This window comes from Eschrichtius robustus, chromosome 10 (genome assembly GCF_028021215.1).
Source record: "Eschrichtius robustus isolate mEscRob2 chromosome 10, mEscRob2.pri, whole genome shotgun sequence".
Lineage (NCBI taxonomy): Eukaryota > Metazoa > Chordata > Mammalia > Artiodactyla > Eschrichtiidae > Eschrichtius > Eschrichtius robustus.
In genome coordinates this window covers 86,686,051-86,712,689 of record NC_090833.1, presented here as the reverse complement: position 1 = coordinate 86,712,689, position 26,639 = coordinate 86,686,051, and the positions used below count along the sequence as shown (strand labels likewise).

Sequence of the window (26,639 nt, the reverse complement as noted above, 5' to 3'; positions counted from 1 at the left end):
CTGTCATAGGTTCAAAAGGAATGGCTAGAAAAGTCTCCCTTGGGAATGCATAGCCTTTACTCACAAACCCCTTCCTCGGTTCAACCTGACAATTTAGTAAATATTTCCAGCATCCTTGCTCTATTCAAGGCACCTCAGAGGATGCTGCCGTGTACACACGTATGAATAAATCTCCAACCCTATCTGTGAGGAGCTTTTTCTCTTGGGAGAAAAAATTTTAAATTCTGAAAGGTACAGTGACACAGTTTACACAATTTATTAACGTATTTCAGCAAGCAGATTAGATGCTTGCTTACCGTAAAAATCACGAGTGTTAAAAATGCCAGCACCAGCCCCGGCCCCTGGTGAATTGTTGACAATGATGTCGATATATACAGTGATGTAGTAGTGTCTAGAAGCTGGATGCACTTTCTCAGGGCATTCAGTACATTGCAAAGCAAATTGAGATGGGTGCAATAAGAGGCAGAAAGCCGAAATACCTTGAGGGAGCAAGGGCTGGAGAAATCAAACCAAGCCAGAAAGATATGGAAAGGCTTCCCTCATAGTGAAGGGTGTACTGGAAATTGGCATTTCTTCCTATGATGTATATATATGTATAATATGTTATATATATATTATTCCTTCTTTTCCAGACTCTCAAAGAGATAGAAACAGCATTCATCCTCCAAGGTCCACAAGGGAAATTTTCATCGCCTTTACAACTCTAAAGAAGACCTCTTCCCCTACCAAGTCTTCCCTTCTTTAGAATGAACAGCCTCAATGCCTTTTCTTCTTTGGGTTGCCTGCTTTCCATGCTTTCAATCATTTTTCCTGAGTCCTCTGAACTTTATCCAAGTTTCCATGTCGTGCTTAAACTGTATGGCCCCCAAGTGAAGACAATGCTTTAAAACAAAGGCCTTTTGAGAGGTTAAACATAACACAAAGATTCCCCTGTGGCTGGAGAAGGTTATACTGCAGCCAAAGAAAACTGATAAACTTTCAAAAGTTTACCTAAGTGCCTGTTAACTAACGTATTTGCTCACCCAGAATGGGCTAGAGCATGTGTGGAACTGGAGCTGGAAGAGAGAAGGCTCTTCCGATAATTTAGGCCACATGAACAGTGATCAAAAGTTCAGTGACCAATACTTTGGCCAGATTTCTGGGACCCAGATGAACACTTCAGGCAAATGCAAGCCTGTGGTATATAAGGCCCCTGTATATGTTACATTTACATGAATTGAACTGGAGGTCTTAGGAAGGTTTGAAGTAGAAAAGGGCAGTGTGGCGGGGGTGGGGTGTTGGGGGTGGGGGGGAGCCAAGGGGACCAGATGTGAACATAACCAAAAACACCACTGCGGTTGGCACTTCAGAGCACCTCTGTTGGCAAACTTAGCATGGAGCCAAAGATTTAATGGATAAAAACACAAAGCCACCCTTTGATGACTAAAGACAGCACACGTGAAGCACGCAGCCAGGGAAGGATTAAGCAAATGTAAGCTACTAATTTATCAGCAGTACATTTTTGATGGACAAGCACAGTGATAAACGGAGGGAAAACTTAGTCATAGCATGTCAGACATGGAAGGGCGTGCGGGAGGGCCTCCATTCCGCAGGCCCTCGTTTCCATACAAGGACATGCTTCCCCGGAGTGGCACCCTTGACCTCTCTCCACAGCTGATCAGACTGGCTTGCCACTCTGGGCTTTCTCTTGTTTAATCCGCTTGCCCACAGAGGGGTTACTTTTGGCTGTTAGGCGGTCTGTGTGCATCTGCGTTGTGGAGGCTGGCAGAGGTCCAGCTGGGTGGGTCACTGGGTGGGTGGGTAAGTTTGTCTAATTTGGAAATGAAGTACTAGAAAGCCCACTGAAACTGTGCACCTGAACACTCCCTCCATCCAGCTTCTGTCAACCAAAAAAACCTTTATTTTGCTCTCCTTCTGTCTGTTTCTCAATTGGTTCTGAGTCAGGAGGACAAAAGGGGAAACAGATTTACCCCTTCCCCTATACCCCAGTAGGAATTTCCGATACCATCTCTTCCCAGAATCCCCACTCGATCTGTCCATATCCTGCTCCCATCACAATTATGGGTGCAAGAAGAGTGAAAAGCCATTGCAGTTACTTCTGGGCAGCAAAGAGCACACACAAGAAATGGCTGCTGCCCACTCCCCCACCTCGTGTCTCTGGGAATATGGCTAGAAGGACAAAATAACAAATTTCTATCTTTGCTTTCGCCTCTCTTCCTAAGGCGCACATTTTTCAGTGCACACCTCCCCTAAGAGTCAATGAGTCCTGAGGGTGTAGATGAAGAGCACAGTGCTTCTTTACCACAAAGAATCTGAGAACCCCGAACAAAGTCTTTATTCTACAGAGAAGGGAAGTATGGCTTGCCCAAAGAGACATACCCAACCAGTAGAAATGGCACCTTCGGCCTCAAAGGCAATGCTCTCAACTTCTGTTTTCTATTCCAACATGACAGATTCCAATCAACAACTGTGGCTCAATCATGGTGCTGATTCTCCAGGTGGGAAGGTTGATCAGACTCCAGGTGAGGTATGGATGTTACATAGAGTTTTTAAAAGTCTCCAGGCAAGATTCTGAATCACCTGTCTAGGGGGTCAAGCCCAGATGTGAATCTGGGCATTGTAACTCAGTAGGGTTATGAACATGAACAAGTTGCTGTCTGAAGCTTCAGTATCTTTATGTGAAAAATGGAGATAATAAGGCCTATCTAACTTATAGGTTTATCCTCAGAACTAACTGAGATGACATTTAGATCAAGACTTTCCCTGACTGACACATCCAGTGGCTTCTGTATCAATTCAGGATAGGCTAGGATATGCTGCAGTAAGAAATAGCCCCAGTGTTTCAGTGGCTTAACCGAAAAACAAGGTTATTTCTCACTCATACCAAGTGCACTGTGAATCCTAGTGACTCTCCAGGGCACCTGTCCTCCCCACTCAGAAGTCTAGGCTGCCTGCAACTGCAAAGTGAGGCCTACTCTGTGATCTCAGTAACAAGGGAAGAGAGCATCGGAGGGTTGCACATGCAGTTAAATGTTCCCATGTGAAAGCAGCATGTCACTTCTGTCCACAATTCTCTTCTTCCCTAAAGAGTGCATAAGTAAAATCCAATAAGCAATCTAGGATCCTCTATATAGCTCAGGGCTGACAGTCCAAAATAGGCAAGTTACTGAGTAGGAAGTAGAAATTACTTCCCTTCCTCCAAAAAGTAAATGCGAGCAATAAGTCATGCCTATGTTAAGAGAGGCCTCAATGGCTTTATCTCCTAAGGATACCAACCACTGCTGTCACTGTGGTAAGAATGAAAGCAACATAGCAAAATAAAACAAAAGGAATTTGCACTAAGAGTGTCTTAGTTGGTTTTCAAGGATGGACTAAGATTCTGTATCATTACTCTCCACCAAAAGGTACTGACTTAGTGACTTTCTGTAAACAGGAAAAAAGATTAAACTGAGGTGCCTGTCAAAGTCCTAGGAATAAAGCATGATGCCACAATGCACGATGACTCACTTCTGTGCCGCATATGTGCATTCTCCTCCCTATTGGCTCTGAAAACTAGAAATAGGTGAATGCCTCGGGAGGCTGCAAGTAAATATCCAAGGGCCTATACTAATTTTTAAAAACTTTAAACTGATTTTCTCTGATCCACCCTGAAAAAGAAGACATTGCTGCTGAAGTTAACAGAGCCCTGACCCAGCAAGATTCTCATAACCCAGTGGCCGTCTGACAGCTTCCTCATGTCCTGTGTTCCTAAGGAGGCTGACTCCCCCCACGTTTGTAGGGCTGCCCCTACAAACGCATTGCTAATAGCAGTCATGGAACCAAAACAGCAGAGTGGCCTACAAGGTAATCCATCAGACAAGCAACTTCTTTCTATTAAGCTGTGTTTTTGAACAAGTAAGTACTGAAAACCAAAGTTAAAAGGTGTAGAAGGAAAGTATTGAATCTGAAGATTCTGTTGACTTAATGAAACACATAAAAATATTTCACCTGACTACACAGAGGATTTCATATATATTTCTTTTCTCTTTCTTTCTGCATAAACAATATGCCCACATTTCTGCCTCTCAACTCTCTTTCTCTCCCAGCAGGGCTTATCCTGCTTTGATTAATCATATTTTGGTTTAATTTCTCAGCAGGAATGACTCACATTCCCAGTGCTTGGAATAAATGCATCATACTGCTCCCTCAAGTGTTTGTTTTTCAGCAAGTTCCCAAGTACAAACCTGAAGTCAGCCTCGAAAGGTGAGAAGGATCTCTCTGTCGCCAGATCATTTGATGAGCAGATCTCTGGCTTCGTTTCTGTCCAGGATCCTACTGCAATTGTGAAGGTGGAGGCTGGCATTGGCATGGTTACGTAGTAATGCCAACTTGAGTATCCTATAAACAGAAAGAGAAAAACATAATGAGGCCAATGTATGGTCCTAGACCTTACTCTGTAATTTTTCTCTTCAGTCACTTGAAGAGCTTGTGTGCTAAGTTGGGATGAGCTAATTCTTGGAGGTGGGTCATGTCAACTGTGGGGGCATTATTCTAGGTCTCAGGGAAAGCAAAACAGGGATGATGGATTCAAGACAGCCAAGGAGATCTGGATCTCTTCCGGGGATCAGTTTGAAGCCCTTCAAGTGAGGCTATAAATGAAGGGTGGTTGAGGTGGCCACTAATAGCCGCAAATGCATAAGGACAGAGGTTGTATGCTGCTATGGAGTCAAGAACATGGCTCATCCGTATTGCCTAGCACAGTGCTTGGCATAAAAAAGAAGATGCTGTGTTGAATGAATGAATGAATGCGTGAATGAACGAATGAATGATCGCTTCTGTGCTGCCAAACTACTCTGTCTAAATTCAGTTCAAGTCAATCTAAAATGCATATAGTAAAAAACAATGAGACTAGGGAAGGAAAGTACCTGGATTTTAGTCCCAGCCCTGAAACTACTTATCTATGGAAGTTCAGTCTTATCCCTCATTCTTTTTATCTGTTAATGTTTTGGGGTGATCCCAATTCCTCATTAAGCAGATTTAAAACAGGTCTACAGAGGTTCAGGGGAGCCAAGGACTCCCAGCTAGTTTGTAACAGGGCTGGAATTTGTAGCTGGGGCTCCCTACCACAGCCAAAGGTATACCCTCCACTTAGTCCAAACCATAAAGAAGGTTTTTTAACCAAAGGAACAAATGACTAGATAACTTATAACACTATGCTTCCTTTCTTCTAAGATGGGAAAATGATTTTAATGTTACTGAAATCTCAATGTATCGCTCAACCTGATTTAATATATTATTTTTTCTGAGCATCTGCTATAAATTAATGGTGTGTCTTCAGGGATTTGGTATCACCTCACATTATGGAACACAGTTCCCCACTCTTCATGTTCCCATGGTGGGAACTTCCACTAGAGTAACACCCCTAGCCTCTCTTTCCACCCCTTACTGACTCCTTTTGAGGAGCTATTCTTTTCTTTCTTGTTTTAAGTTTTTGAGGGTTAAACACTTATAGAGTGGCCTGTGGTCATCCAATTTGGTCAATGAGTGAATAAGATGTCAAATTCAGGGTAGAAATATTACCATGCCTATATTGACCAGCAGACCTCTAATGACATTTTTCAAAGTGCTTTACCAGTAAAAATCAGTAATAGGTTAGATTTTGCTCTCCATATGCTTACATTTCTGTCTCTCAACTAATTCTGAACTTTGGAAGGTTAGTGGGGTCATTATTTATTACCCTCTGAAACTCTACCAACTTAGATCCAAAGAAATACATGACAGAACTTCTCTGATAAAAAACAAAATTTTAAATAGGAAACAAAGACAAAATAAACATGATATCAAGTTTGAATAAATATGATATGATATCACGTTTAGAAGTTATTAGAGGAGATACTTGAAGAAGAAATGTAGAAGGGCAGGCCGCTGGAAACCCATCACAGAGGCAGCCGTTCTCTCAAACTTGCTTGTAAGTTTGATCCTGGTTCTAGAATCAGAATGGCCACTCTTGAGATCACTTCCTCCACAGCTGACTAAGAAGCTGAAGGTATGCTCCTCTTTAAAGAGACAACCAAATCCAGTGATGCTGGAGACAATCTGATGACGTGTGTAGCTTCTACTGGGCTTGAAGGAAAACCACAGCTTTAAAGAAAATGGCTGCTGTGACCCCAAGCCAGTAAGAAGAAGGCAGAGACAATCCCAGCAGTCTTGACAAAAACCTGACATGGATCTGACATGACATGCTGTACTGCACCCGCCTCCCTAATGCTTCTACTTTCTCATAACTACCTCACTCGCAGCCTGATGCCTCCCTGTAGCTGCTCCATGAAGAACTTCAATTTGGACTGAACAACACAATGAGAGCTGGCACAAGTTGGGTGGGGGGAGGTGGAGATAGAAGAAGAGGAAAGAAGGTATGGGTAAAGAACTAAATGTTTTGAATATCCTAGGTTTAAAAGAGAAATTTTAAATAACAAGACTCTCTTGGTCAAAGGGCTGTGGTCTGGTCATTCTTTCTCTGAAACATATCTTGGAGTGTTTAACATGGGCCATTGAACCTTCCTTTTAAAACTTCAGACTCTTGAGGGTTCAGTAAATAAACAGTAAATAAATAAATAGTGAGAATTTCAGGTAAAAATGGAAGATTGAACACTTATCTGATAAGGAGTTAATATCCAAAATATATAAGGAACTCATACAACTCAATAGCAAGAAAACATATAATCCTAGTTAAAAAATGGGTAAAGGACCTAAATTGCTTTCTCCCAAAACCAAATTAAAGGACAGTAAAAGGATTTTTTTAAAGGCTTAAACCAAAAGGAACAAGGAGAAAGCATAGGAGACAATTACCGCAAAATATTGGAAGCCAGAATGCAGGTGGGAAGAGTGGTGAATGACATGGCAGCCCTGAATCCTAAGTTAGCTGTGGGAAAGACAAGATTCACCTCATTTTATCCCCCAGATGCCCCCAAAAGGCTGGAAGTAGAAGAAGTACTAAACTAAGGAGCAGGACAGGCTGGATGACTAAGAAGGGCTCAGATCCCTGGATGGCTTCCCTTACTCCTCACACCTGGACTATCTGCCCACAACCCCCCCCTCGCCACCCCCCCCACCACACACACACACACACACACACCAGCAAATAACTGGAGGTTTATTTTCTAGAGAATAAAAGAGAGGGCCTCTAGGGGGAGAATGGCATAGTTGAAGGCAAACTGAATGGGATTAGATGAACATATGCATATCAGATACTGAGACCACAAGCTATTTCCCCTTATTTGGTTCCCAAAATGCTGACAACCAGGTTTTTACCTCCAGGCAGGAAAATGAAAAAACCTGACCAACCCAAGAGAAGGATATTGACATTGGAGGTTCCCTATGATCAGCGTATGATGAAACTTACAGATGACAAGCCTTATGTATTCACTCAGTGCTCCAATCAGCATTTTAGTCCCCTACCCCCAAACACCTACAGACAAATCAAGGGCCTTCAGGCATCTTTAGAAAGCCCCTAATGCAAACGTGAGAGACCAAAACAAACAGAAACAAGCAACCTGGAGGACAGTGACCATGCAAGGAGAAAAAAACTTCAATAAACACCAAACAGATACACACTGAAAGTTCAGAGAATTTACTGCAGTGCTGAAACAAGAACAGTATAAGATTTAAAAAGAGGACTTGAAAGTAAAGAGAATTAAGGATAGAAGGAAAGAAGAAAATTAAAAGGAGTAAGATGGGATATAAAGCTGAGGAAATCTCCCTAGAAAGAAAAAAAAAGACAAAAACATGAGGGAAAAATAGAAGAGAAGTTCAGAAGGTCCAATATCCAAGTAATAGAAGCTCCAGAAAAAAGACAACAGAGGAAATAGAAGGGAGAAAATCGTCAGCTAAGAAATTCGAGAAAATTTCCCCAAAGTTAAGGGACCATGAGTTTTCAGATTGAAAGGGCACACAATACCCAGGACGCTGGATACAAATCCAGCCGCATCATGATGCATCATTATGAAATTTAGAACCCTGAGGATGAAGACAAGATCCTACAAGCTTCCAAAAAGAGAGAGAAAACAAAAATCACATACAATAAGGACATTTTCAGACACGTAAAGTTTCAAAAAAAATTCACCTCCCACACATTCTATTCTCTGGAAGCTACTAGAGTATGTAAAATATGCTTCAAAAGGAGGTAGTAAACCAAGTAAGAGCAAGACAGATGATCCAACACAAGAGAGACACAAAGGGAACCTGTAGAATAAAGTCTACTTCTGGGTATATACCTGAAGGAAATGAAATCACTTATCTCAAAGATAGATGCACCCCATGTTCATTGCAGAATTATTCATAATAGCCAAGACATGGAAACAACCTAAGCCCCAAATGACAGAGGAATGGATAGAGAAAACGTGATACACACATGCACGTACAGAGGAATATTATTCATTCATAAAAAAAGAAGAAAATCCTGCCATTTGCAACAACATGGATGTACCTTGATGGCATTATGCTAAGTGAAATAAATCAGACAGAAAAAGACAAATACTGTACGACCTCACTTACATGTGGAATCTAACAGAAAAAGAAAAAAATCATAGAAAGAGAAAGTAGATTGGTGGCTGCCGAGGCTGGTAGGTAGAGGGCAGTTGGGGGGGAAATGGGTGAACGCGTTCAAAGGGTACTAACCTCCAGTTATAAGATGAATCAGTTCTGAGGATGTAATGTACAGCATGGTGACTACAGTTAACAATATTGTACACTTGAAAGTTGCTAAGAGAGTAGATCTTAAAGGTCCTCACCACACACACACACACACACACACACACACACACATATATATCTCTATATATATCTATAGAGATAGAGATATAGATATATATAGAGAGAGAGACCTTACTGAGGTCATTTTGCAATATATATATATATCAAATCATCACACTGAACATCTTAAACTTACATAATGTTACATGTCAATTATATCTCAATAAAGCTTAGGGGGGAAAAAAGAATGAAACACTATGCACAGTAGGCTTTCTCCCTACGTTCTGCTTTGAACTTTTGAGCTGTTTTTTTTGCTGCCCCTCTAGTTCTTGTACCATCCATCTAGCACAGGGACAAGATGAGACTTGTGGAAATAGCAGGAATTGAAACTACTTTCAAGAAAGAACACTGCTAATGGAATAAGAGGTATCTGTTAGATGCCTGCACATGGTCATGGAGAATGCACACAGAGTGCCCAATCACACCATGTCCCAGCACCTTTATCAGAATGTCTGTACCCTCAAGGTGATGTGGGGAGGGCACTGAAAGCCACAGAGGGGTGTGGCCGGGGACTGGAATGAGATTAGCAATTTAAGAAAGTCAGAAACCTTAAAATGACCTAGAGTTTGGGAGTGAGATAGCAAAAGTGATCACAGAACCTGAGGGAAGTCCAGCAAAAGTATTTTAGAGCTGCCATGCTCTCTCCACAGTCCTCTCAGGAAGTTAAATAATAGAAAGAAAAGGATTTGAGGGGGAAAGGTGTTGAAAACATCCCCCAAACCCATATTCTAAATGTTCAAAATGATTTTCTCCTATACAGCCCTCAAGACTTTTTATTTTTTTAGATTTCTCTACTTAGTGGAGCTCATATGGAAGAAACTGTTTCATACTTCAGGCTTTTAAAGTAAAAAAGTTTTCTGGGCTACCAAGCAAGTCAAATAGGGGCAGATCATCACTAAGCTGGGCCACATAAGAACTGGCCAGGAACCCACTTCCCAAAGACCCTAGCTGGACTCTTCTCAGAAGCTTCTCAAAGGTCCAGTCCAGTGGGCTTCTTGCCTGACCCTGGGTAAATCTAGAGCCAGTGCTGCGACAACTGAATGCTTCCAGGGCTCTTGGGAGGCTCTTGCTAGTTCATTACTATGAGGGCCTGTCTAGTATCCTCATTTGGTAGCAAAGTCTCTTTTGGGTTGGCTGTTCACAGATTATTCCACTGAGTCCAATCTTGCATGAAGACAGCCCACTGCTACAGGGAGGTAGCTGCTCAGGGAATACCTGACCTCACCTCAAACCAGACTGCAAAAAAATGCAAATAACAAGGTGGGAACACTGCCCCCAGAAAGCAGAGCATGCATTCCAAAGACGAAGAGAAATAATTTCTGCATTATCTATTGTTTGGGATAAGTCGACCTTGCAAGGAGAATTGACGAGAGTTTATTTCTCTTGAATATATCCACTGACTGAGTTCCAGCTCTGGAATCTGATTGCAAGGGTTCAATTCCCTGATCCACACTCACCAGTCTGGGCACATTGCTTAATCTCTCCATGCATCAGTTTCCTCATCTATAACAAGGGAATAATCACAGTCTCTACCTCACAGCATTATGTGAGGAGGATTAAGTTAGATAACATATATATTGATAGAAATCTCTAGGCATAGTAATTGGCACATAGTAAGTGCTGAAGAAATGTTAACTGCTGTCATCTTTACAGCTGCCTCCCCCTTGTTGCTTGGGCTGACTTTCTGGAGGCAGAGACTAAGAATGTCGAAGGTATGGCTGCCACATGTGCACTGAAGCCTGTGGCCCGATGAGGCCCACATATGGGGTTTAAGGTTGAATGGCATTAAAACACTGTGCACACAAAGCGATCCATTTAAAGGAGAATGACAGCCCAAAGGGGGCATCCTGTATGACTTCATATAGAATGGGCCATTTGGAGACTATTTAAATGGTGTTTACTTTAAATGAGCCATCCTCGATGAAATAGACAGTGAATGCCTTCATTTTCCTTTTTGATTCAATCCACTTGCCCTAGACTCCCTTGCTACACCAGCTGCAAAGCAAAGAGAACATGCTGTGCTTGAATTAACCCAGAGTTTTTCCTCTGCAGATGATTTCACGGCCAGGCCAGGATTCATTAGCAAGACGCGCGGGGAGAGGGGCGGTAGGAAGGGGCCCAGAGGAAGAGGCGCTCCCTAACTGTGCAGGCTTGAGCCAGTTCGCCTCCCTTCTGGGCCTCCTCAGAAAGTTCCCGAAAGCCTCTACGCCACCTACTCTAATTGGAACGTGTTTAGGAGAGAAAATTCTTATACTTCAATTGTCTCACTAGTAAGACAGATTAAACAAATATTGTTCTTATAATCGTGCTACCAGCTGCTACAAGATCCAAATAGACATTTTCATCTTCAAAACAGGACTGAAATTTTCCTTAAAGATGATTGTGTGTTTTGCAAGTACGATAAGAATTTGAGATGGGTAATTTTTCAAATTGTAAGTTTTGAAAATCCTTATAACTACAGAGTGTTAAAACAATTACCTTAATTATTTTCTTCATATACTATTCTTAAAAACTGTCTTATGAATTGTCTTGAAGATTCTGTCTTTCAGGGGAGGAAAAGTGGAGAGGAAAAAAGGAAGAACATGACGGAGTATTCCGTTCATGGGAGGAGAGAGAACTTTTTATGCTAAACCTGTGAAAAACTTTGCTAATTATCTGAGGAAACTGTTCTTACAAAAAGAAAAAAAATTTAAGGAAAAAAAAATCAAGATACCGTAGTTATTTCTACACATCGATCATGCCTGCTAATAGTAAATTAAATACAAAATTTATGGAACATCATTGTACTATTCTTAGGGGAGTCTTGGACATACTCACTCAACTCACACTAAAGGCACAGCCACACCACACACAAACACTCTGCTTCCACAGAGGCAAAAGCAGATGATTTATCTTTGCAAAGTTAAGCATCTCACAAAATTTCTTGTTTTTAAAGAGTTATTGTTTAACTGAAAATTAAAACAGGCACTTAAATTCTCCCTATTTTAAAGCATCCACTTTGTCTTTTAAACTCTGCCGTAGGTTAGACAAACAGCATGAAGCACTTGGAAACACCAAATTGATACATGCTTTTATTTACATAAATTTCTTTTCTCAATTCTTCTGTAGTGCCTGCTTCTTTCCTACCTCAAGCTTGTTTCTTTCTCTAGTCACTATTCTTAATTTCAGAACTTCCTGCCCAAACTAGTCCATATGTCAAGCTATTTCATTATTTTGGAACATCTTTGTATTACAAATTTAAAATGCTTGATGGTATATATAAGAGCATGTATATATAGGAATATGAATTTATAAGTGTATATAGACACACTATATATAATGTTTTTATTATATATTTTTATATATTTATTATAATAAATGTAATAGATACATAACAAGGTAGGTAAAGCTCCCAGTTTGGGTTGCTCTTCCTCTTTTGGCTTCTTTCTCTAGTGCTTGGGGCTTTCAGCAAACCCCAGCTTTTTTCTTTCCCTACTTTTTAGATGCTGAGTCTACACGTTCTGGTTTTATGAGGTAGTACCACCCTCCTGAATACCCACGGCATGACTGTCTTTTGTTAGTCCTTTCCCACTGTTGCTCAAGGGCGAGAACTGGCACCAGAACAAAGGAGACAGTAAGACGCCCTGGGCTGGTATGCACCAGCAGTGCCTGACCAGGGCCATGTGCCAGATCATGCCACCACTTCTCAGGCACTGATGCCACCCGGCAAGGCTTCAGGTTTCCTTTCCTGGCAACATGGTACTGCTTGTGGCACAGGAGACCCAGGAGAGAATGACCTTCAACATCATTCCCGTGAACCAGATAGAAGAGTGCCACCTACTGAACCCAGAACACAAGCACCTCCACAGGTTTTGAGGTTTTCCCTCGTGGCTAATGGAATACCTAAAGGAATACATTTCACCAGGCTTGTTATGCCAAGTCTCACCTGCACTCTGGCCTACGCTGTGGATAACCTAGTTCCCCTTAAACTTAAATACAAAGTGGATCAGCAAACTGGACACCAAATCATTCTGTGCCAGATGGTCACAAGTGTGCTTTACTACTTTACTCACTTGAGAAAACTCATGAATGTCAAGCCTAAAACAAAAATCCAGGGGCCTTCCCTGGTGGCTCAGTGGTTGAGAATCCACCTGCCAACGCAGGGGACACGGGTTCAAGCCCTGGTCCGGGAAGATCCCACATGACACGGAGCAACTAAGCCCGTGCACCACAACTACTGAGCCTGTGCTCTACAGCCCGTGAGCCACAACTACTGAGCCCACATGCCGCAACTACTCAAGCCCGCGCGCCTAGAGCCCGCACGTACTCCGCAATGAGAAGCCACCGCAATGAGAAGCCCGCGCACTGCAACGAAGAGTAGCCCCCGCTCGCCACTACTAGAGAAAGCCCATACGCAGCAGCTAAGACCCAACACAGCCAAAAATAAATTAAAAAAAAAAAAATCCATAGCAACAAGAATGGGTATACACACGCCTGCCGGAATCATCATTATCCAAAAGAAAGCACGATGACTTCCCCGTTTGCCAAATATGGTAAGTGCAACGCTAGGAGGGCAAGCAAGAACTAGACAAAAAGCGAATCACAAACAAAAGAATGAACTGACAAAGATTTGGAAAGTGCAAAGCATTATGTGAGACCTTATGAGGGATGTAACAGAGCAGAACAGTCCTCAATCAACAGTAGCTTTCTAAAGAGAAAAGATGCATTCACTCTGTACTCCTACCCCTTGAAACACATGTATGTATACTAGCCCAGAATAAAGTTTCCTCAGTTCAAGAAACAAGGAACTCTCTCTACTTTGCATTCTCTCTTTGTGAAAACACTTAATCATAACCATTCCTAATGTCTTTTAATTTACCATTTCCTTATACGTAATTCCTGGTCTCATACTGTGGAAGCAGTCTAAAGAGTAGTAGTGCTCATTTTGAGCCATCAAGAGGAAAGAAAAGTTGGCTTTCAATTGCACACAGGAGGGTCTGAACCCTGAAATCTTGGCTTTTCCCTGGAATTTCCCACACGAAATCAAGAGAGAGAATGTCAGGGAGCTGGTCAATTGGGCAGGCCAGAGAGTAGCATTTTGCCCAGGATGAGGTAATGTCTACAGTCTCCTACTTTTGCATAGAAAAATGAAATCAGATCCTAAGCAAGGGCACAAATAGTTTTTAACACCTTTCACTTGTTCATATGCTTTTTCTCCTACATTTGGAAGGAGCTTAAATTAGTCAGTCTTGTTCATTTACTTGAGGTTTCCCATGAAAAACATAAGTGTAATGTTTTAATTTTCTAGGAAGTAGATACTAAATTAGACTCCGTGAAAATAAAACAAAATTAAACAACAACAACAAAATTACCAAACTGGGGGAAATAAGAATGTACTACACCAATTTTTTCCTTTTAAAATATACTGAGCCTGGAGAAAAGGCATAAACTCTAATCAGAAGCAAAACTAAAGGAATGACCCTGAAATCACTTTTGTTACTATCAGTAGTGATTTTAAATGCTTCTTCCATGAACCTATTACTTCTGTCTGATTACAGAGAACACATTTATTCAACAAATAGGTATTGAGCACCTACTATATACAAAACACTGTACTGGACATTGGGCCTCTGTGCTTAATAGTTTAGCTACATTTTGGCAGGGAATATAGGCCGACAATAACACACAGGCTAACATTTCTGTCTGCCCAAATGACATGATGCTGGGGAAGTTATATAATAAAGGAGCTAAATAAGTCAATCTAAATCTATGGCCTTGACTTAGCCTTATTGAGAAAAAGGATAGTGATTTCTCAGCTACTAAGATTCTTATGATGGTCATCCCACTACCGTCTAAACCATTAGCCTTCTTCTTAAAAATAGCCAGGAGGAATGATTTCCCTCATGTAGTGAGAACTCGGAGGTCCGTCGTCTGATTTCCGTCCCCTGCCCAAGGGTTGTTATCATTTCTGTCGCTATTATCTGCCTCATTACATTATGCTGCTTCCAGGTGCTTTTCTTCTTTCGGGAAATCAGCTGGTGCCTGGCAAATGTACTAATCAGGTTGACGTGTCACTGTGATGGAAACTGTGACTTGCGGGTTGGGTTTTGCTGCTCATGTTTTCAATGATAGCTCCTCGTTTTAAAGGGCATTGTGCACAACAGAGTGGAGGTCCTATGAGACCAATCTACCAGTCTAGAAAACATGACTTGGAAAGGAAGTAGTAGCATCTTGTATCCACATACCCTTTTTCTCTAAGGAGTGCAGACACATTTGGAGATATTATTCCATCCTCAGAACAGCCATTTTGGGCCTGGCAAAGAGCATTGTTAATACGCTTGCCTGATTGTCCTCTGATAAACCCCAGCTGTGGGCTGCAGGAGGCGTGCAGTATTAAGCATAAAGTTCTTTCTTCTGGTGTGGCTCTATCCTCTCTCAGTTTGAATTGGTAAAGTCTGCTCTGTGGTATCATATAAAGTTGTATACAAGCAAATCCCAATTAGCACCTACTTTATTATAACTATGCCCTGAATTGGAAATTCGGGTAAAAAATCCACAGAGACACTGTTGGAGGTATGAACATTTTCCATGAAAATGTTAAAGTCAATTCTTGTTTTAATTTTTGATGGTAATCTTCAAATAGATAGGTAAACAGACAGATGTTGAAAGGATCAGAAGACTTTTTTCTGTAAAGGGCTAGTTAGTAAATATTTTAGCCTTTGCAGGCTATGCAGTCTTTGTTGCAACTGTTTAACTCTGCCATTGCAGCGCCAAGTCAGCCATAGACAATGGTTGTATTTCAATAAAACTTTATTTACAAAAACAGGCAGTAGACTGGATTTGGCCAAAGGGCTGGATTATCCAGATACAAATGAGTCCTGACAAACAATTTCAGAGTTCACATCTGCAGTAGTGTCTATGATTGCACAGGGACATGTAGCACTGCTTTAATTATTGAGAGATAATGAGAAAAGAACATAGGAATGATGCTTTTGGGGAGTAAAGGCTAAATGACATCACGGCATGCTGTGTAAGCAAAAGCTTCACAGCATATGGAAGAAAAGTGGTGGAGAATAAGATCATCATGTGGCTCAGGGTAGAACAGGCACAACGACCTCAAGAGAACCTTCATGGAGCTGTCAGCACCACATTCATATTGTAAGGGACAGCTTCATTTCAGGAAAATAATAATCTTTTACAATAAACTGAAGTTGCCCATTTGAATTTCATTGATTTAGTGGTTTGGTCTGCATTTAATTTAGACTTTTTTGGGTGTTTTAGATGTGTAAGAGTATAGGAATACAAAATTGTTTGGCAGGATTTATTTATATCTGGATAATCCAGCCCCCTGGCCAAATCCAGTCTACTGCCTGTTTTTGTAAATAAGCATACATTTATAGTTTTAAAGATATCATTCTAATACAAATAACTTCAGTCAACCCTGGTGAATCATGAGGTTTTTTTCCCTCTGACAAGAAAAGCAATGCTCAAGTTTGAGAAACACTGCCAAACACAAGCTTTAACATCTGAACTGCTGGACCAAACCATGAATGAGAAGGTATGTAGGCTTGGTGAGGTAGGGGTAGGGAGAGCCACATCGCATCTTGGGAAGTGTAGTTATCACCACAAGTGAACCAGAAATGGAGGCTGGAGGAGTCCAGGTATCAGTGCCTGCTTGAGACTGCAGTGTTTCATTTACTCAGTCAATTCAGCGTGTCAGGGAAACAAGCAAGGAGGGTAAAAAAGATGCTGTGTGAGTCCCAAAGAACTTCACCGGACAATTCACGAGACACCAAAACCTGGATAGAGGAGCTGTGTGCTTCAGTAACCTTTCACCTGTTGAACAGAGAGGGGATTTCAGGCAGCACACAAGTGGACAGTGAATGGAGCTAAGGGAAATCCTCAGACTTTATGCCGTCTGTTGAGACACACCAGAGAGGAAAGCCATGAGCAGGACAGGAAAAAATACTGCAGGATAAAGGTAAAAGAAAACATTGTTCTAAGGACTCAGAGGAAGAACAAGTCTCGGAAATGAATTTACTACAGAAACCAAAACAAGTTTAGAAAACTGGCATTCCCATTATGACACAAGAAGATATAACTTCTATGAAAAAATGGTAAAAAGCCATGAGAGGACAACAGGCTGAAACGGTGTAACAGATTGAGATCAAAAGACAACAAAGTAACAAAAAAGATAAGGAAGAATTGCAAGGGTTGTTACAATAACAATCTATAATGGAATTACTAAAGAATAAAATGTCTCCATGGAAACTCAGTGGTATAAAGTGTAAATAAAAAATGAAAAGGCAAGCCATACAGTCGGGGAGAATATATTTGTGACACATATCTGGCAAAAGGCTAGACTCCAGAGTATATAAAGTATTCTTACAGTCTAACAATAAAACAACCAAAAAAACCATATTAAATAAATGGGCAAATGACTTGAAGAGACACTTTTCAAAGGCAGACATAAGAACGTACAATAAGGGCATGAAAGTTGCTCACCATCATTAGTTATCAGAGAAATGCAAATTAAAACCACAAGATAGTATTTCACCCCAGTTAGAGGGCTAAAATTAAAAGGACTGACAACATCAAGTGTTTGCAAGGATGCACAGCTACTGGACTCTCATACACTGCTGGTGGAATATAAAATGACTGAATCACTTTGGAAATAGTTTGCCAGATACAAAGTTAACTTCTCTGACCCAGCAATTCCACTCTTAGGTATTTACCCAAGAGAAATTAAAACCTTTGTCCACAAAAAGGCTTACACATGAATGTTCACAGAATATTTTTTGTAATGCCCCCTCAAAATTCAAATGTCCATCAATAGATGAGTGGATAAACAAACTAGTTTACTCACATAATGGATTACTATTCATCAACTTTTTAAAAAAGAATAAATTATTGATATCCACAACAATATGGGTACATCTCATGCTGAGCAAAAGAAGCCAGACACAAAAGAGTACACATGAATGATGCCATTTATATGAATGTTTAGGAGAGGTAAAACTAATCTATAGATATGGAAATCAGATCAGTGGTTGACTGGAGTGGGTGGCAAAGGAGGGATGGCAAAGGCACAAGGGAACTTCTAGGGTAATAGAAATGTTCTACATCTTCATAGGGGTGTTGATTAATTACATAGATGCATTTTTTTGTCAAACACCATTGAACAAGACGAACTGTGTGCATTTCATTATACATAAATTATACTGTAATTAAGTTGATTAAAAACCAAGGTACCCACAACCAGCTCCATTCTAGAAAGTTTTGAATTACATAAATAAATTTTTTAAATTCTACGAGCCTGTAGGCAGAAAAATCAGACTACTTTCAGAGAATTTTAAAATGATATCAGAATTCTCCTCTGAAATACTAAGTAAGATATGGTAATGAAAACATTTACAGTTGTTTAAGAGGGAAAAGAAGTAAGAATTTAATACCTAGCCAAGAATTGTTCATAAGTAAACACAACAGGGCTTCCCTGGTGGTGCAGTGCTTGAGGGTCTGGCTGCCAGTGCTGGGGACGCGGGTTCAAGCCCTGGTCTGGGAGGATCCCACATGTCGCGGAGCAACTGGGCCCGTGAGCCACAACTGCTGAGCCTGCACGTCTGGAGCCTGTGCTCCGCAGCAAGAGAGGCCGCGATGGTGAGAGGCCTGCGCACCGCGATGAAGAGTGGCCCCCGCTTGCCGCAACTGGAGAGAGCCCTCGTGCAGAAACAAAGACCCAACACAGCCATAAATAAATAAATAAATAAATAAGTAAACACAACAAAAAGCTCAAAAATGGGAGGGCTCAAAAATGGGAGGGCTCAGAAATGGGAGGGCTCCTAAAAATGGGAGGGCTCAGAAAATATACCACATACCCATCCTTCTAGGAAGGAAAAAAAAAAATACTGAAGCCATTTCCCAGCTGACTAGGAGATGACTCAGACTTAAGAGATCAAGAGTAAAGAAAGTCTAGATACTTATTGCAAATATAAAAATATAATTTGAAACTGGATGAAAATGTAAAACAACAATTGTAATTCCTAGAAAAGAAGATATAATACAAAAACAAAATACAGAGATAATGTGAGTCGCAAATCCCAAACTGTATTTATTAAAACTGGAGAATGTGGGTGAGGGAAGTTGATAGAAGTAAATGCCCATTAAATTCTTTATTTGATATAGAATGAAGTCAAGAGCTATTGGTTAACTAAATTGTGAAACATCCATTTATGGAATACTCTATAGTCATAAAAATATTGAGGAAGCTCTTCATGGTCAGATATGAAATTATCTATAAGATAAACTTATTCTCAAGAGGGAAGCACAATACAAAAAAGTGTATAGCATGTTATGATTTGTGTAACAAAAGAGGAAAAAATATACTATACAAAGGAAACTGGTGACCTTGGTTGCCTTGGGTAAGTGTTACTGGGTAGCTGGGAATTAGGAGTAAAAAGGAGACTTATTGTAAATTTTTTTGTCCTTTGCTCATTTGTAAATGAACCATGTAAACGTGACTTATATATTTTTTTTTTTTTTTTTGTTTGTTTGTTTTTTTTAATTTTTTTTTTTTATTTATTTATTTATTTTTGGCTGTGTTGGGTCTTCGTTTCTGTGCGAGGGCTTTCTCTAGTTGTGGCAAGTGGGGGCCACTCTTCATCGCGGTGCGCGGGCCTCTCACTGTCGTGGCCTCTCTTGTTGCGGAGCACAGGCTCCAGACGCGCAGGCTCAGTAGGTGTGGCTCACGGGCCTAGTTGCTCCATGGCATGTGGGATCTTCCCAGACCAGGGCTCGAACCCGTGTCCCCCGCATTGGCAGGCAGATTCTCAACCACTGCGCCACCAGGGAAGCCCGCGTGACTTATTTTTAAAAATGAAATTTTAAAATGTATGATTTGTTTTGTTTTGACTTTGAGAATCAAGTAAACATTCATTGAAGAGTTTATTACATGTGTAAATCTAGTTTTTTTATGAAGAAGACATCACAAATCAGAAAAGATTCAATAAATGATCTTGGATAACTGGTTTCCTAGTCGAAGGCAAAAATGTTTAGTCCTCATTTCACAACCCTGACCAGAATAAACTACAAACAGATTAAAGAGTGAAATTACAAAAATAAATAAATAAATAAAAATTAAATAAAAATATTAGAACAAAACAGGTGAATCATAGAGCAAAGAAAGACTTCCCAAGAGAAACCTAACATATTTGATTACATAAAAATTAAAATCTCCTATAGATTAGAAATATTATATAAAACTAAAAGGTATACTAAAAACTGAGAAAAATACTTTTCAAAAATATAAGAGATTAATATCTCTATTTTATTTTATATATTTTTTAAACAGGAGACTAGCTTACAGATTTATGTAATGTAAGCCTCATGTGACACGGGAGCCTCCACAGGAAATGAAGGCCCGAAGAAACAGACCTGCATACTTTTCTGCTGGGTTTGATGACGAGTGGACAGTCAACTCAGGAACAGCCAGATGGAAGAGATGCACAGGGCAAGGTACGTGAGAAGGAGCACGGAACTTCCATGCCCTCTCCAGGTACACAGTTCTCCCCACATCTCCAGGTGTTCACTAACCTGGAAGTTCCAGTATCTTTATTTTTTAAAGATCCAATCAAATTAGAAGACAAAACAAACTTCTGGAAACCTCACTAACACCTCAATATAAAAATGAGCAAAGGAAATTAACAAATAGGAAATGAAAACGGTTAAGAAACATATAATGATGTATGAAACCTCATTGATAATTGAAGTAATCCAAATTAAAGAGAGGCCTTCTCTTGCCTATCAGATGGGTGAGACTCCAAGGAAAAGGAGACCTTCGTAACTACTGATGGATATGTAAACTGGTACAACCTTTCTGAAAAACAACTTGAGATATGTACCAACAGCCTTAAACAGGTTCAAAACTTTTGACTCAGTAATCCTAATTTTATACAAACTATCTCCCCAGGAATTTAATGCAACTTTATTTATAATAAGAAAAAACCTTGGAAACAATAAAAATGTCTAATAATATGGAAATGTTAAGTAAAATCTGATATATTCATACAATAAAATATTATGCAGACATTAAAATTATCAACTTGAAAAATACTTAATGACCTGAAAGACAAGCAAGATATAAGTGAAAAAAGTAGACTACAAAACTGTTATATGCTATGATGACAATTTTTAAATGATAATATGTACTATAGAGAGAGATGTTTTTTCTTTATTTTTTATAAATTTATTTATTTATTTATTTTTGGCCGCGTTGGATCTTCGTTGCTGGTGCCTGGGCCTAGTTGCGGCGAGTGGGGGCTGCTCTTCGTTGCGGTGCACGGGCTTCTCACTGCAGTGGCTTCTCTTGTTGCGGAGCACGGGCTCTAGGCGCATGGGCTTCAGTAGTTGTGGCAAGCGGGCTCAGTACTTGTGGCTCGCGAGCTCTAGAGCACAGGCTCAGTAGTTGTGGAGTACGGGCTTAGTTGCTCCTCGGCATGTGGGATCTTCCCGGACCAGGGCTCAAACCCATGTCCCCTGCATTGGCAGGTGGATTCTTAACCACTGCGCCACCAGGGAAGTCCCTATAGAGAGATTTTAAATACCGGAGGGAAATGCAACAAAATGTTAGCAACCATTTTGTTTAAAATTATTTAATTTTATTACTTTTACTTTTTTGTATAAGTCTCTATAATAAGTAGTGGAAGGAGACACCATATTTTAAATAAAGAAATATTACAATTACAAAAATTTTACCTGGCATCAACATGCCCTGGATCTCAACTGAAAGTGTTAATTATTGCAATAAGCAAGAAATTCGCAGACAAAACCTTGATGATGCATTAGCACTTGCCTTCCATCTTTCTTACACACCTTTGGTTCAAAACTTCACGTCCAGGGCTTCCCTGGTGGCGCAGTGGTTAAGAATCCACCTGTCAGTGCAGGGAACACGGGTTTGATCCCTGGTCCGGGAAGATCCCACATGCCGCGGAGCAGCTAAGCCAGGGGGCCACAGCTACTGAAGCCTGCACTCTAGAGCCTGCTTGCCACAACTACTGAGCCTGTGCTCCACAGCTACTGAAGCCCTTGCGCCTAGAGCCCGCGTTCTGCAACAAGAGAAGCCACTGCAATGAGAAGCCCGCGCGCTGCAACGAAGAGTAGTCCCTGCTCACTGCAACTAAAAGAAAGCCCACGCGCAGCAACGAGGACCCAACGCAGCCAAAAATAAAATTAATCAATTAATTAATTAAAAAAACCAAAACAAAACTTCACGGCCAAATAGTGTACAGAACAGATGCAATACTAGGACGACTCCAGTATCGCTCAGCACAAGGAATAACCCTGTACAGGCTCCATGACCAAACCACAGATAACTCTACTGTAATGGTGTTTCCATGACACACTTGCCTGCCCAGAAAGTCTTCAACCAAGACCACCCACTTACGGCCCACAAACCATCAGCTGAAAGCAACTGCCTTAATAATCTAGGAATTGATAACTCTGGCATGAAGAGCCCCACATGCCATGCCTAGGCTCCCAAGTGCCTCTCCCCATCCCGGGCTGTTTTCTCTGACAGGATGTTTTATTGTATGTCCAGTCCAACCCAGCTAATAAAGGAGCTCTTTTAAAGTGGAGAAAAACACCGTGTATTGGGTTGCTGGGTCCAGCATGTGTGCAATACATAAAGAAGCACGGAACACATGTACAGTACCTTCCCGAAGCTGTGTTGGCTTGGCAGAATTTTCCCCACTCATTAAAACAACAAAAGATGCAGCTGCTCGAACTGTAGCCTGCCATGTTGACATGGCAACGGGTGGCTCCTGGCATGGAAAAAGGGCCCTGTTGTTTATGGGCGATCCCATAGTATAAACACATGGCCTGCAGAAGAAAGACAAAGAAACAAAGGGGGAGAATCTTTAAAATGAGTTGTCACTTTTCTCACCACCACGGTAGCGAAGGTTAAGCTGAGCTTTCAAAGAGAAAATATCTGAGACTTTGTAGTTGACTGGTTTCAGAGCATCTTGAACTGAAACTGCCATGGGCTGTGTGAATAGCTGAGTGGTAATTTCTCCCAAATGAATTACTTAAACATGTAAAGAGAGTTTTTTGTTTGTTTGTTTGTTTTTTAAGGGGAAAAATATTTTTTTGGATAAAGTTTTAAATACTAGTCTGCCAAGTTAAAGTTTACACTAACCTTGCCCCTCCCTTTAGGCCCTTAGGCCTTCGAAAGAAAAAAGTTTTAGAGACATTCTTAAAAAATTTTGGAAAATATTCTGGAAAAGAAAATATGTTTAGCGATCACTGAGATATTAATACTTAGAAAAACAAGCTGGTGGTCTCAAATCCAGTGCTGGCGGACAGATACCCCCAATCTTGGAAACCACCATCTCAAATGGAACCCTTGTGGGAATCCTTGTGTGGAGGCCAAGAACAGGGGTTGGCATATCAACAGGACTGTAGGTCACAACAACCAGGCTTGTGACGGGAAGCCCAAGTGCAGAGTTGTTACCAAACCAAGTGTAGGAAACCAACGGCATGACATTAGGGCTCATTCTGCTACAGTTAAAAAACACAAACACACACATACCAAGAACGATCCCTTCCATGATTAAGTCACAGACAGAAATGGAAAAAAAATCTATGAGATCCAAGAAATCTATTCTTTTAACACCACAGAGGAGAAGGTACAGACTGACCCTCAGCAAGATGTCTTAGGAAAATGTTTCTACTTTTTGCTTTTCAGGAGTTATGGCAAATATGATATAGTTTTAATCAGCTTGATTTATAGAGTAAATAATAGAGCAGAGCACTACCTCTCTCGCATAAACTGGTTTTCCTTTTTAGTTAACATTGTTATGACTGAACATTTATTGTGTTCTTACAATGAGCAAGAACACATAGAATGATGGCCCCACTCCATCAGTCAGGGTCCAGGAAGGAAAAAAGAAACCAGTCTAGGTCTTAATAAACAGAGGTTATTTTATATAGGGAATTGGTCATACACGTAATAGAAGTGCTGAGAAGCCAAACAGGGAAGAGTGAGGCAACTCAGAGATTAGACACAGTGGTAAGGAGCTGTGACTCCACAGGTTGGAGGAGCTACTGTTACTGGGTGTTACAGGGTCATTTGACAGAAGCCAGAGTCACAGTGGGGAATGTCCAATGGGTGCTGGGACCAGGGAGACTCAGTCATTGATGGAGATGCCAAAAGAAGCAGAAAGAGGGGAGGAAATACCTTGTATCTCACCAACTCTCAAATGTTCCATCAATGCCCCACGTTGGCCAAACCTGACAGGAAGCCAGAAGACAAGGCAGCCTGAGAAATGAGGTTCCTTGTCATTCAGAGAAGATCATAATAAGAGCAGAAAATGGACCTTAGAGCAAACAGGCAGTCTACCTCCTAGAAGTGTATATGCTATGATAACTCATAGAATTGACATGAGGCAGGGAAAGAAGATTAGAAATTCAGAAGACTTTAGTCCTGGCTGGGTTACCAACTCATTAAATGGCTACGGAAAAGTCCCTTGACCTCTCTGAGTCACATGCAAAATGGGGATGGGGGGGCAGGTATGTGACTTCTATTGTCTGTTCTGGTCCGTAAACCTATGATTACGTCCCAGAAACGTAGACACAAGAACAAAGGCAAATTTTCATGGAAGGCCCAGAATCCCCCATCGGTTTCAGTGAGTGCTGAGCTCCCACCCTGGTCCCCTTGGATCCTTGGTTAATTGACTTAGCCTTAGTTAACTGCCCAGCTTCAGGTTGTCTGAGAACCTAATGACAAAGTCGCCTAAAGCCACCTCCTCCTAGGTGGGGCTGCTGGTTGTGTTTGCCTGGTGGGGGGGATGCTTTAGCAGCTCAAGTTCTGAAAATTCCACCTGTTTTTTCCCAAAAGGCCCATCTTAGGGAAGGATCCCAAGACAAAACGTATCGTCAGTGGAAATGGAGTATATTGCCACTGGCCAAATGGCAGGTATAACTCCTCTTCCTCTGACAATGGCAGCCATTGAGAATCAAGGCTTTCTTTCTCACTGAAGCAGAATGGACCCCACAATTTTGCTCAGCTCATGAGCTTTAGGAATCCACTTCCAATCTAAGCAGACTTGTGGAGATAAACCTATTTGTGATGCTCACAGGGAAGTGGGAGGCCCTTGCCTAGAGATCGCCTAAGACTTTCTCTGCCTCATGCACAGGGGAAGCTGACCCCATATTACGGTCCTAAGTCCTAGGGTACTTAGGCCAAGTCTGAAAGTATCTGTGCTCTCTTGCTTTTGCACGCAGCACCTCATTTCCCTCGGGTGACTCTGGTGCTACAGGTCTTCCCTTCCCTGCACAGGGAGCAAATCCTCCCCAAAAGACTGGCTTGCCCAGATGTTTGCTCTCCTTCTTCCGATAAGCTTGGGTTGGAGGTCACGCTGGTATATTATTATGCGTTCCACCTGTGCCCTTAGGTATGTGGTCCCCAAGGCTTCCTCCATCAGCCTCCATACCTCTTTCCAGAAGAAACAATCAGATTTGAGGTGAGGTCATATGTGAGAAGCACTGCAGAGGAAGAATCAGAAAGACATAGTGATTTGCTGAAGGAGAAGGAGAAGGAACAGAAGGCCTCTCTGAGGTAACCAACTTCCAAGATGGACCCCAACGACCCCTGTCCCTGGTATTCACACCCCTGTGTAGTCCCCTCCCACACTGTATCAGGTTGGCCTGTGTGACCGATGGCTATGGCAGAAGTGATGTCACTTCTGAGATCAGATTATTTAGAAATCTATAGCTTTTGTTTTAGGGGTTTTCCTCTGTGTCTCATCACTTCCTCAGGGCAGGGCAGGGGGTGCCACGTCATGAGGACACTCAGGCAGTCTATGCAGGAGCCCATGTGGTAGGAACGAAGGCCTGTGGCCCACAGTCAGTGAGGATCTGAGGCCTGTCAACAACCTTGCACGTGAGTTTGGAAGAGGATCTTCCAGCTCCAGCCAAGCCTTGAGATGTCTGTGGCCCCGGCAGACAGCTGACTGCTACACTGTAAGAGATCCTGAGCCAGAACAACCCGGTTAAGCTGCTCCTGGATTCCTGACTCTCAGAAACTGTGTTTAAGTTTTGTTCTTTTAAGCTGTTTAGTTTTGAGGTAATTTGTTATGCAGCAATAGATAACAGAATTTTCCCAGGTTTCTGCCTCAAGAGATAAGATGGATCATGAAGCTATTAAACAAGAGAAGAAACTAAGGGTGCCAAGCAGGTCACAGGAAGGGACAAGGGAGAAGGAAAGTTCCTACCTGTTTAATTTGTGTAGAAAGGGCTTTACACACCATATGGCAAAGGACACTTGTATGGACACAGAGACCTCAATTTCCTAACCCCAAACAGTATAGTGTCCAACAATGGGACTGAGTGTCTGAAATTAGACCTATCTCAAAAATTTAGAAATGGTGATTTTATGAAGTAGTAAGTATCGATGTTGCAGGCAGATTTGAGTCTGGGTATCGTACACAAATAGGGAGGTGGGGAGGGAATCCTTCCATTGACTGGATTTAAAAAAGCATGTTATCACCATCATTTCCTCCTCAGTTCTCTATTATTTCCCCCCTCTAAACAGCCTAGTTCTAGATATTCTGTTCTAGAGTTTTGTCCTGATCCCCTGTCATCCTCTTGAAGGCTCTCTTTGCATCGGCGCCTGAAGTCTCCCAACCAAGGGGATTAGTTGCCTGGCCAGACCCCAGGAAGCTCTCACCTCCAATCCTCCCATTGTCCCCACAAGTCTCTTTCCCTCTCCTCTTTATATGGCTGGGGCATCCTTTCTGCCAAAGTCTATATGTTTTCTTTCTAGCTTTCCACTTGGTCTCCAGAGCTATAACTCTGAAAGTATAGATCAAGTCATCTAT

The 26,639-nt window shown here is 41.5% G+C and overlaps 1 protein-coding gene across 4 annotated transcripts in view; it reads right to left on the bottom strand.

Annotated features, from left to right (window-relative positions):
* Positions 1-26,639, bottom strand: part of AOPEP (aminopeptidase O (putative)) — a 368,252-nt gene that overhangs the window by 273,883 nt on the left and 67,730 nt on the right. For all 4 annotated transcript variants that reach the window (XM_068551997.1, XM_068551998.1, XM_068551999.1 and 1 more), the window contains exons 3-4: positions 22,475-22,641; positions 4,224-4,377 (exon numbers count right to left, since the gene is read on the bottom strand). In XM_068551997.1, coding sequence (XP_068408098.1) covers positions 4,224-4,377; positions 22,475-22,641 — 321 coding nt within the window. The remainder of the gene's footprint in view (positions 1-4,223; positions 4,378-22,474; positions 22,642-26,639) is intronic.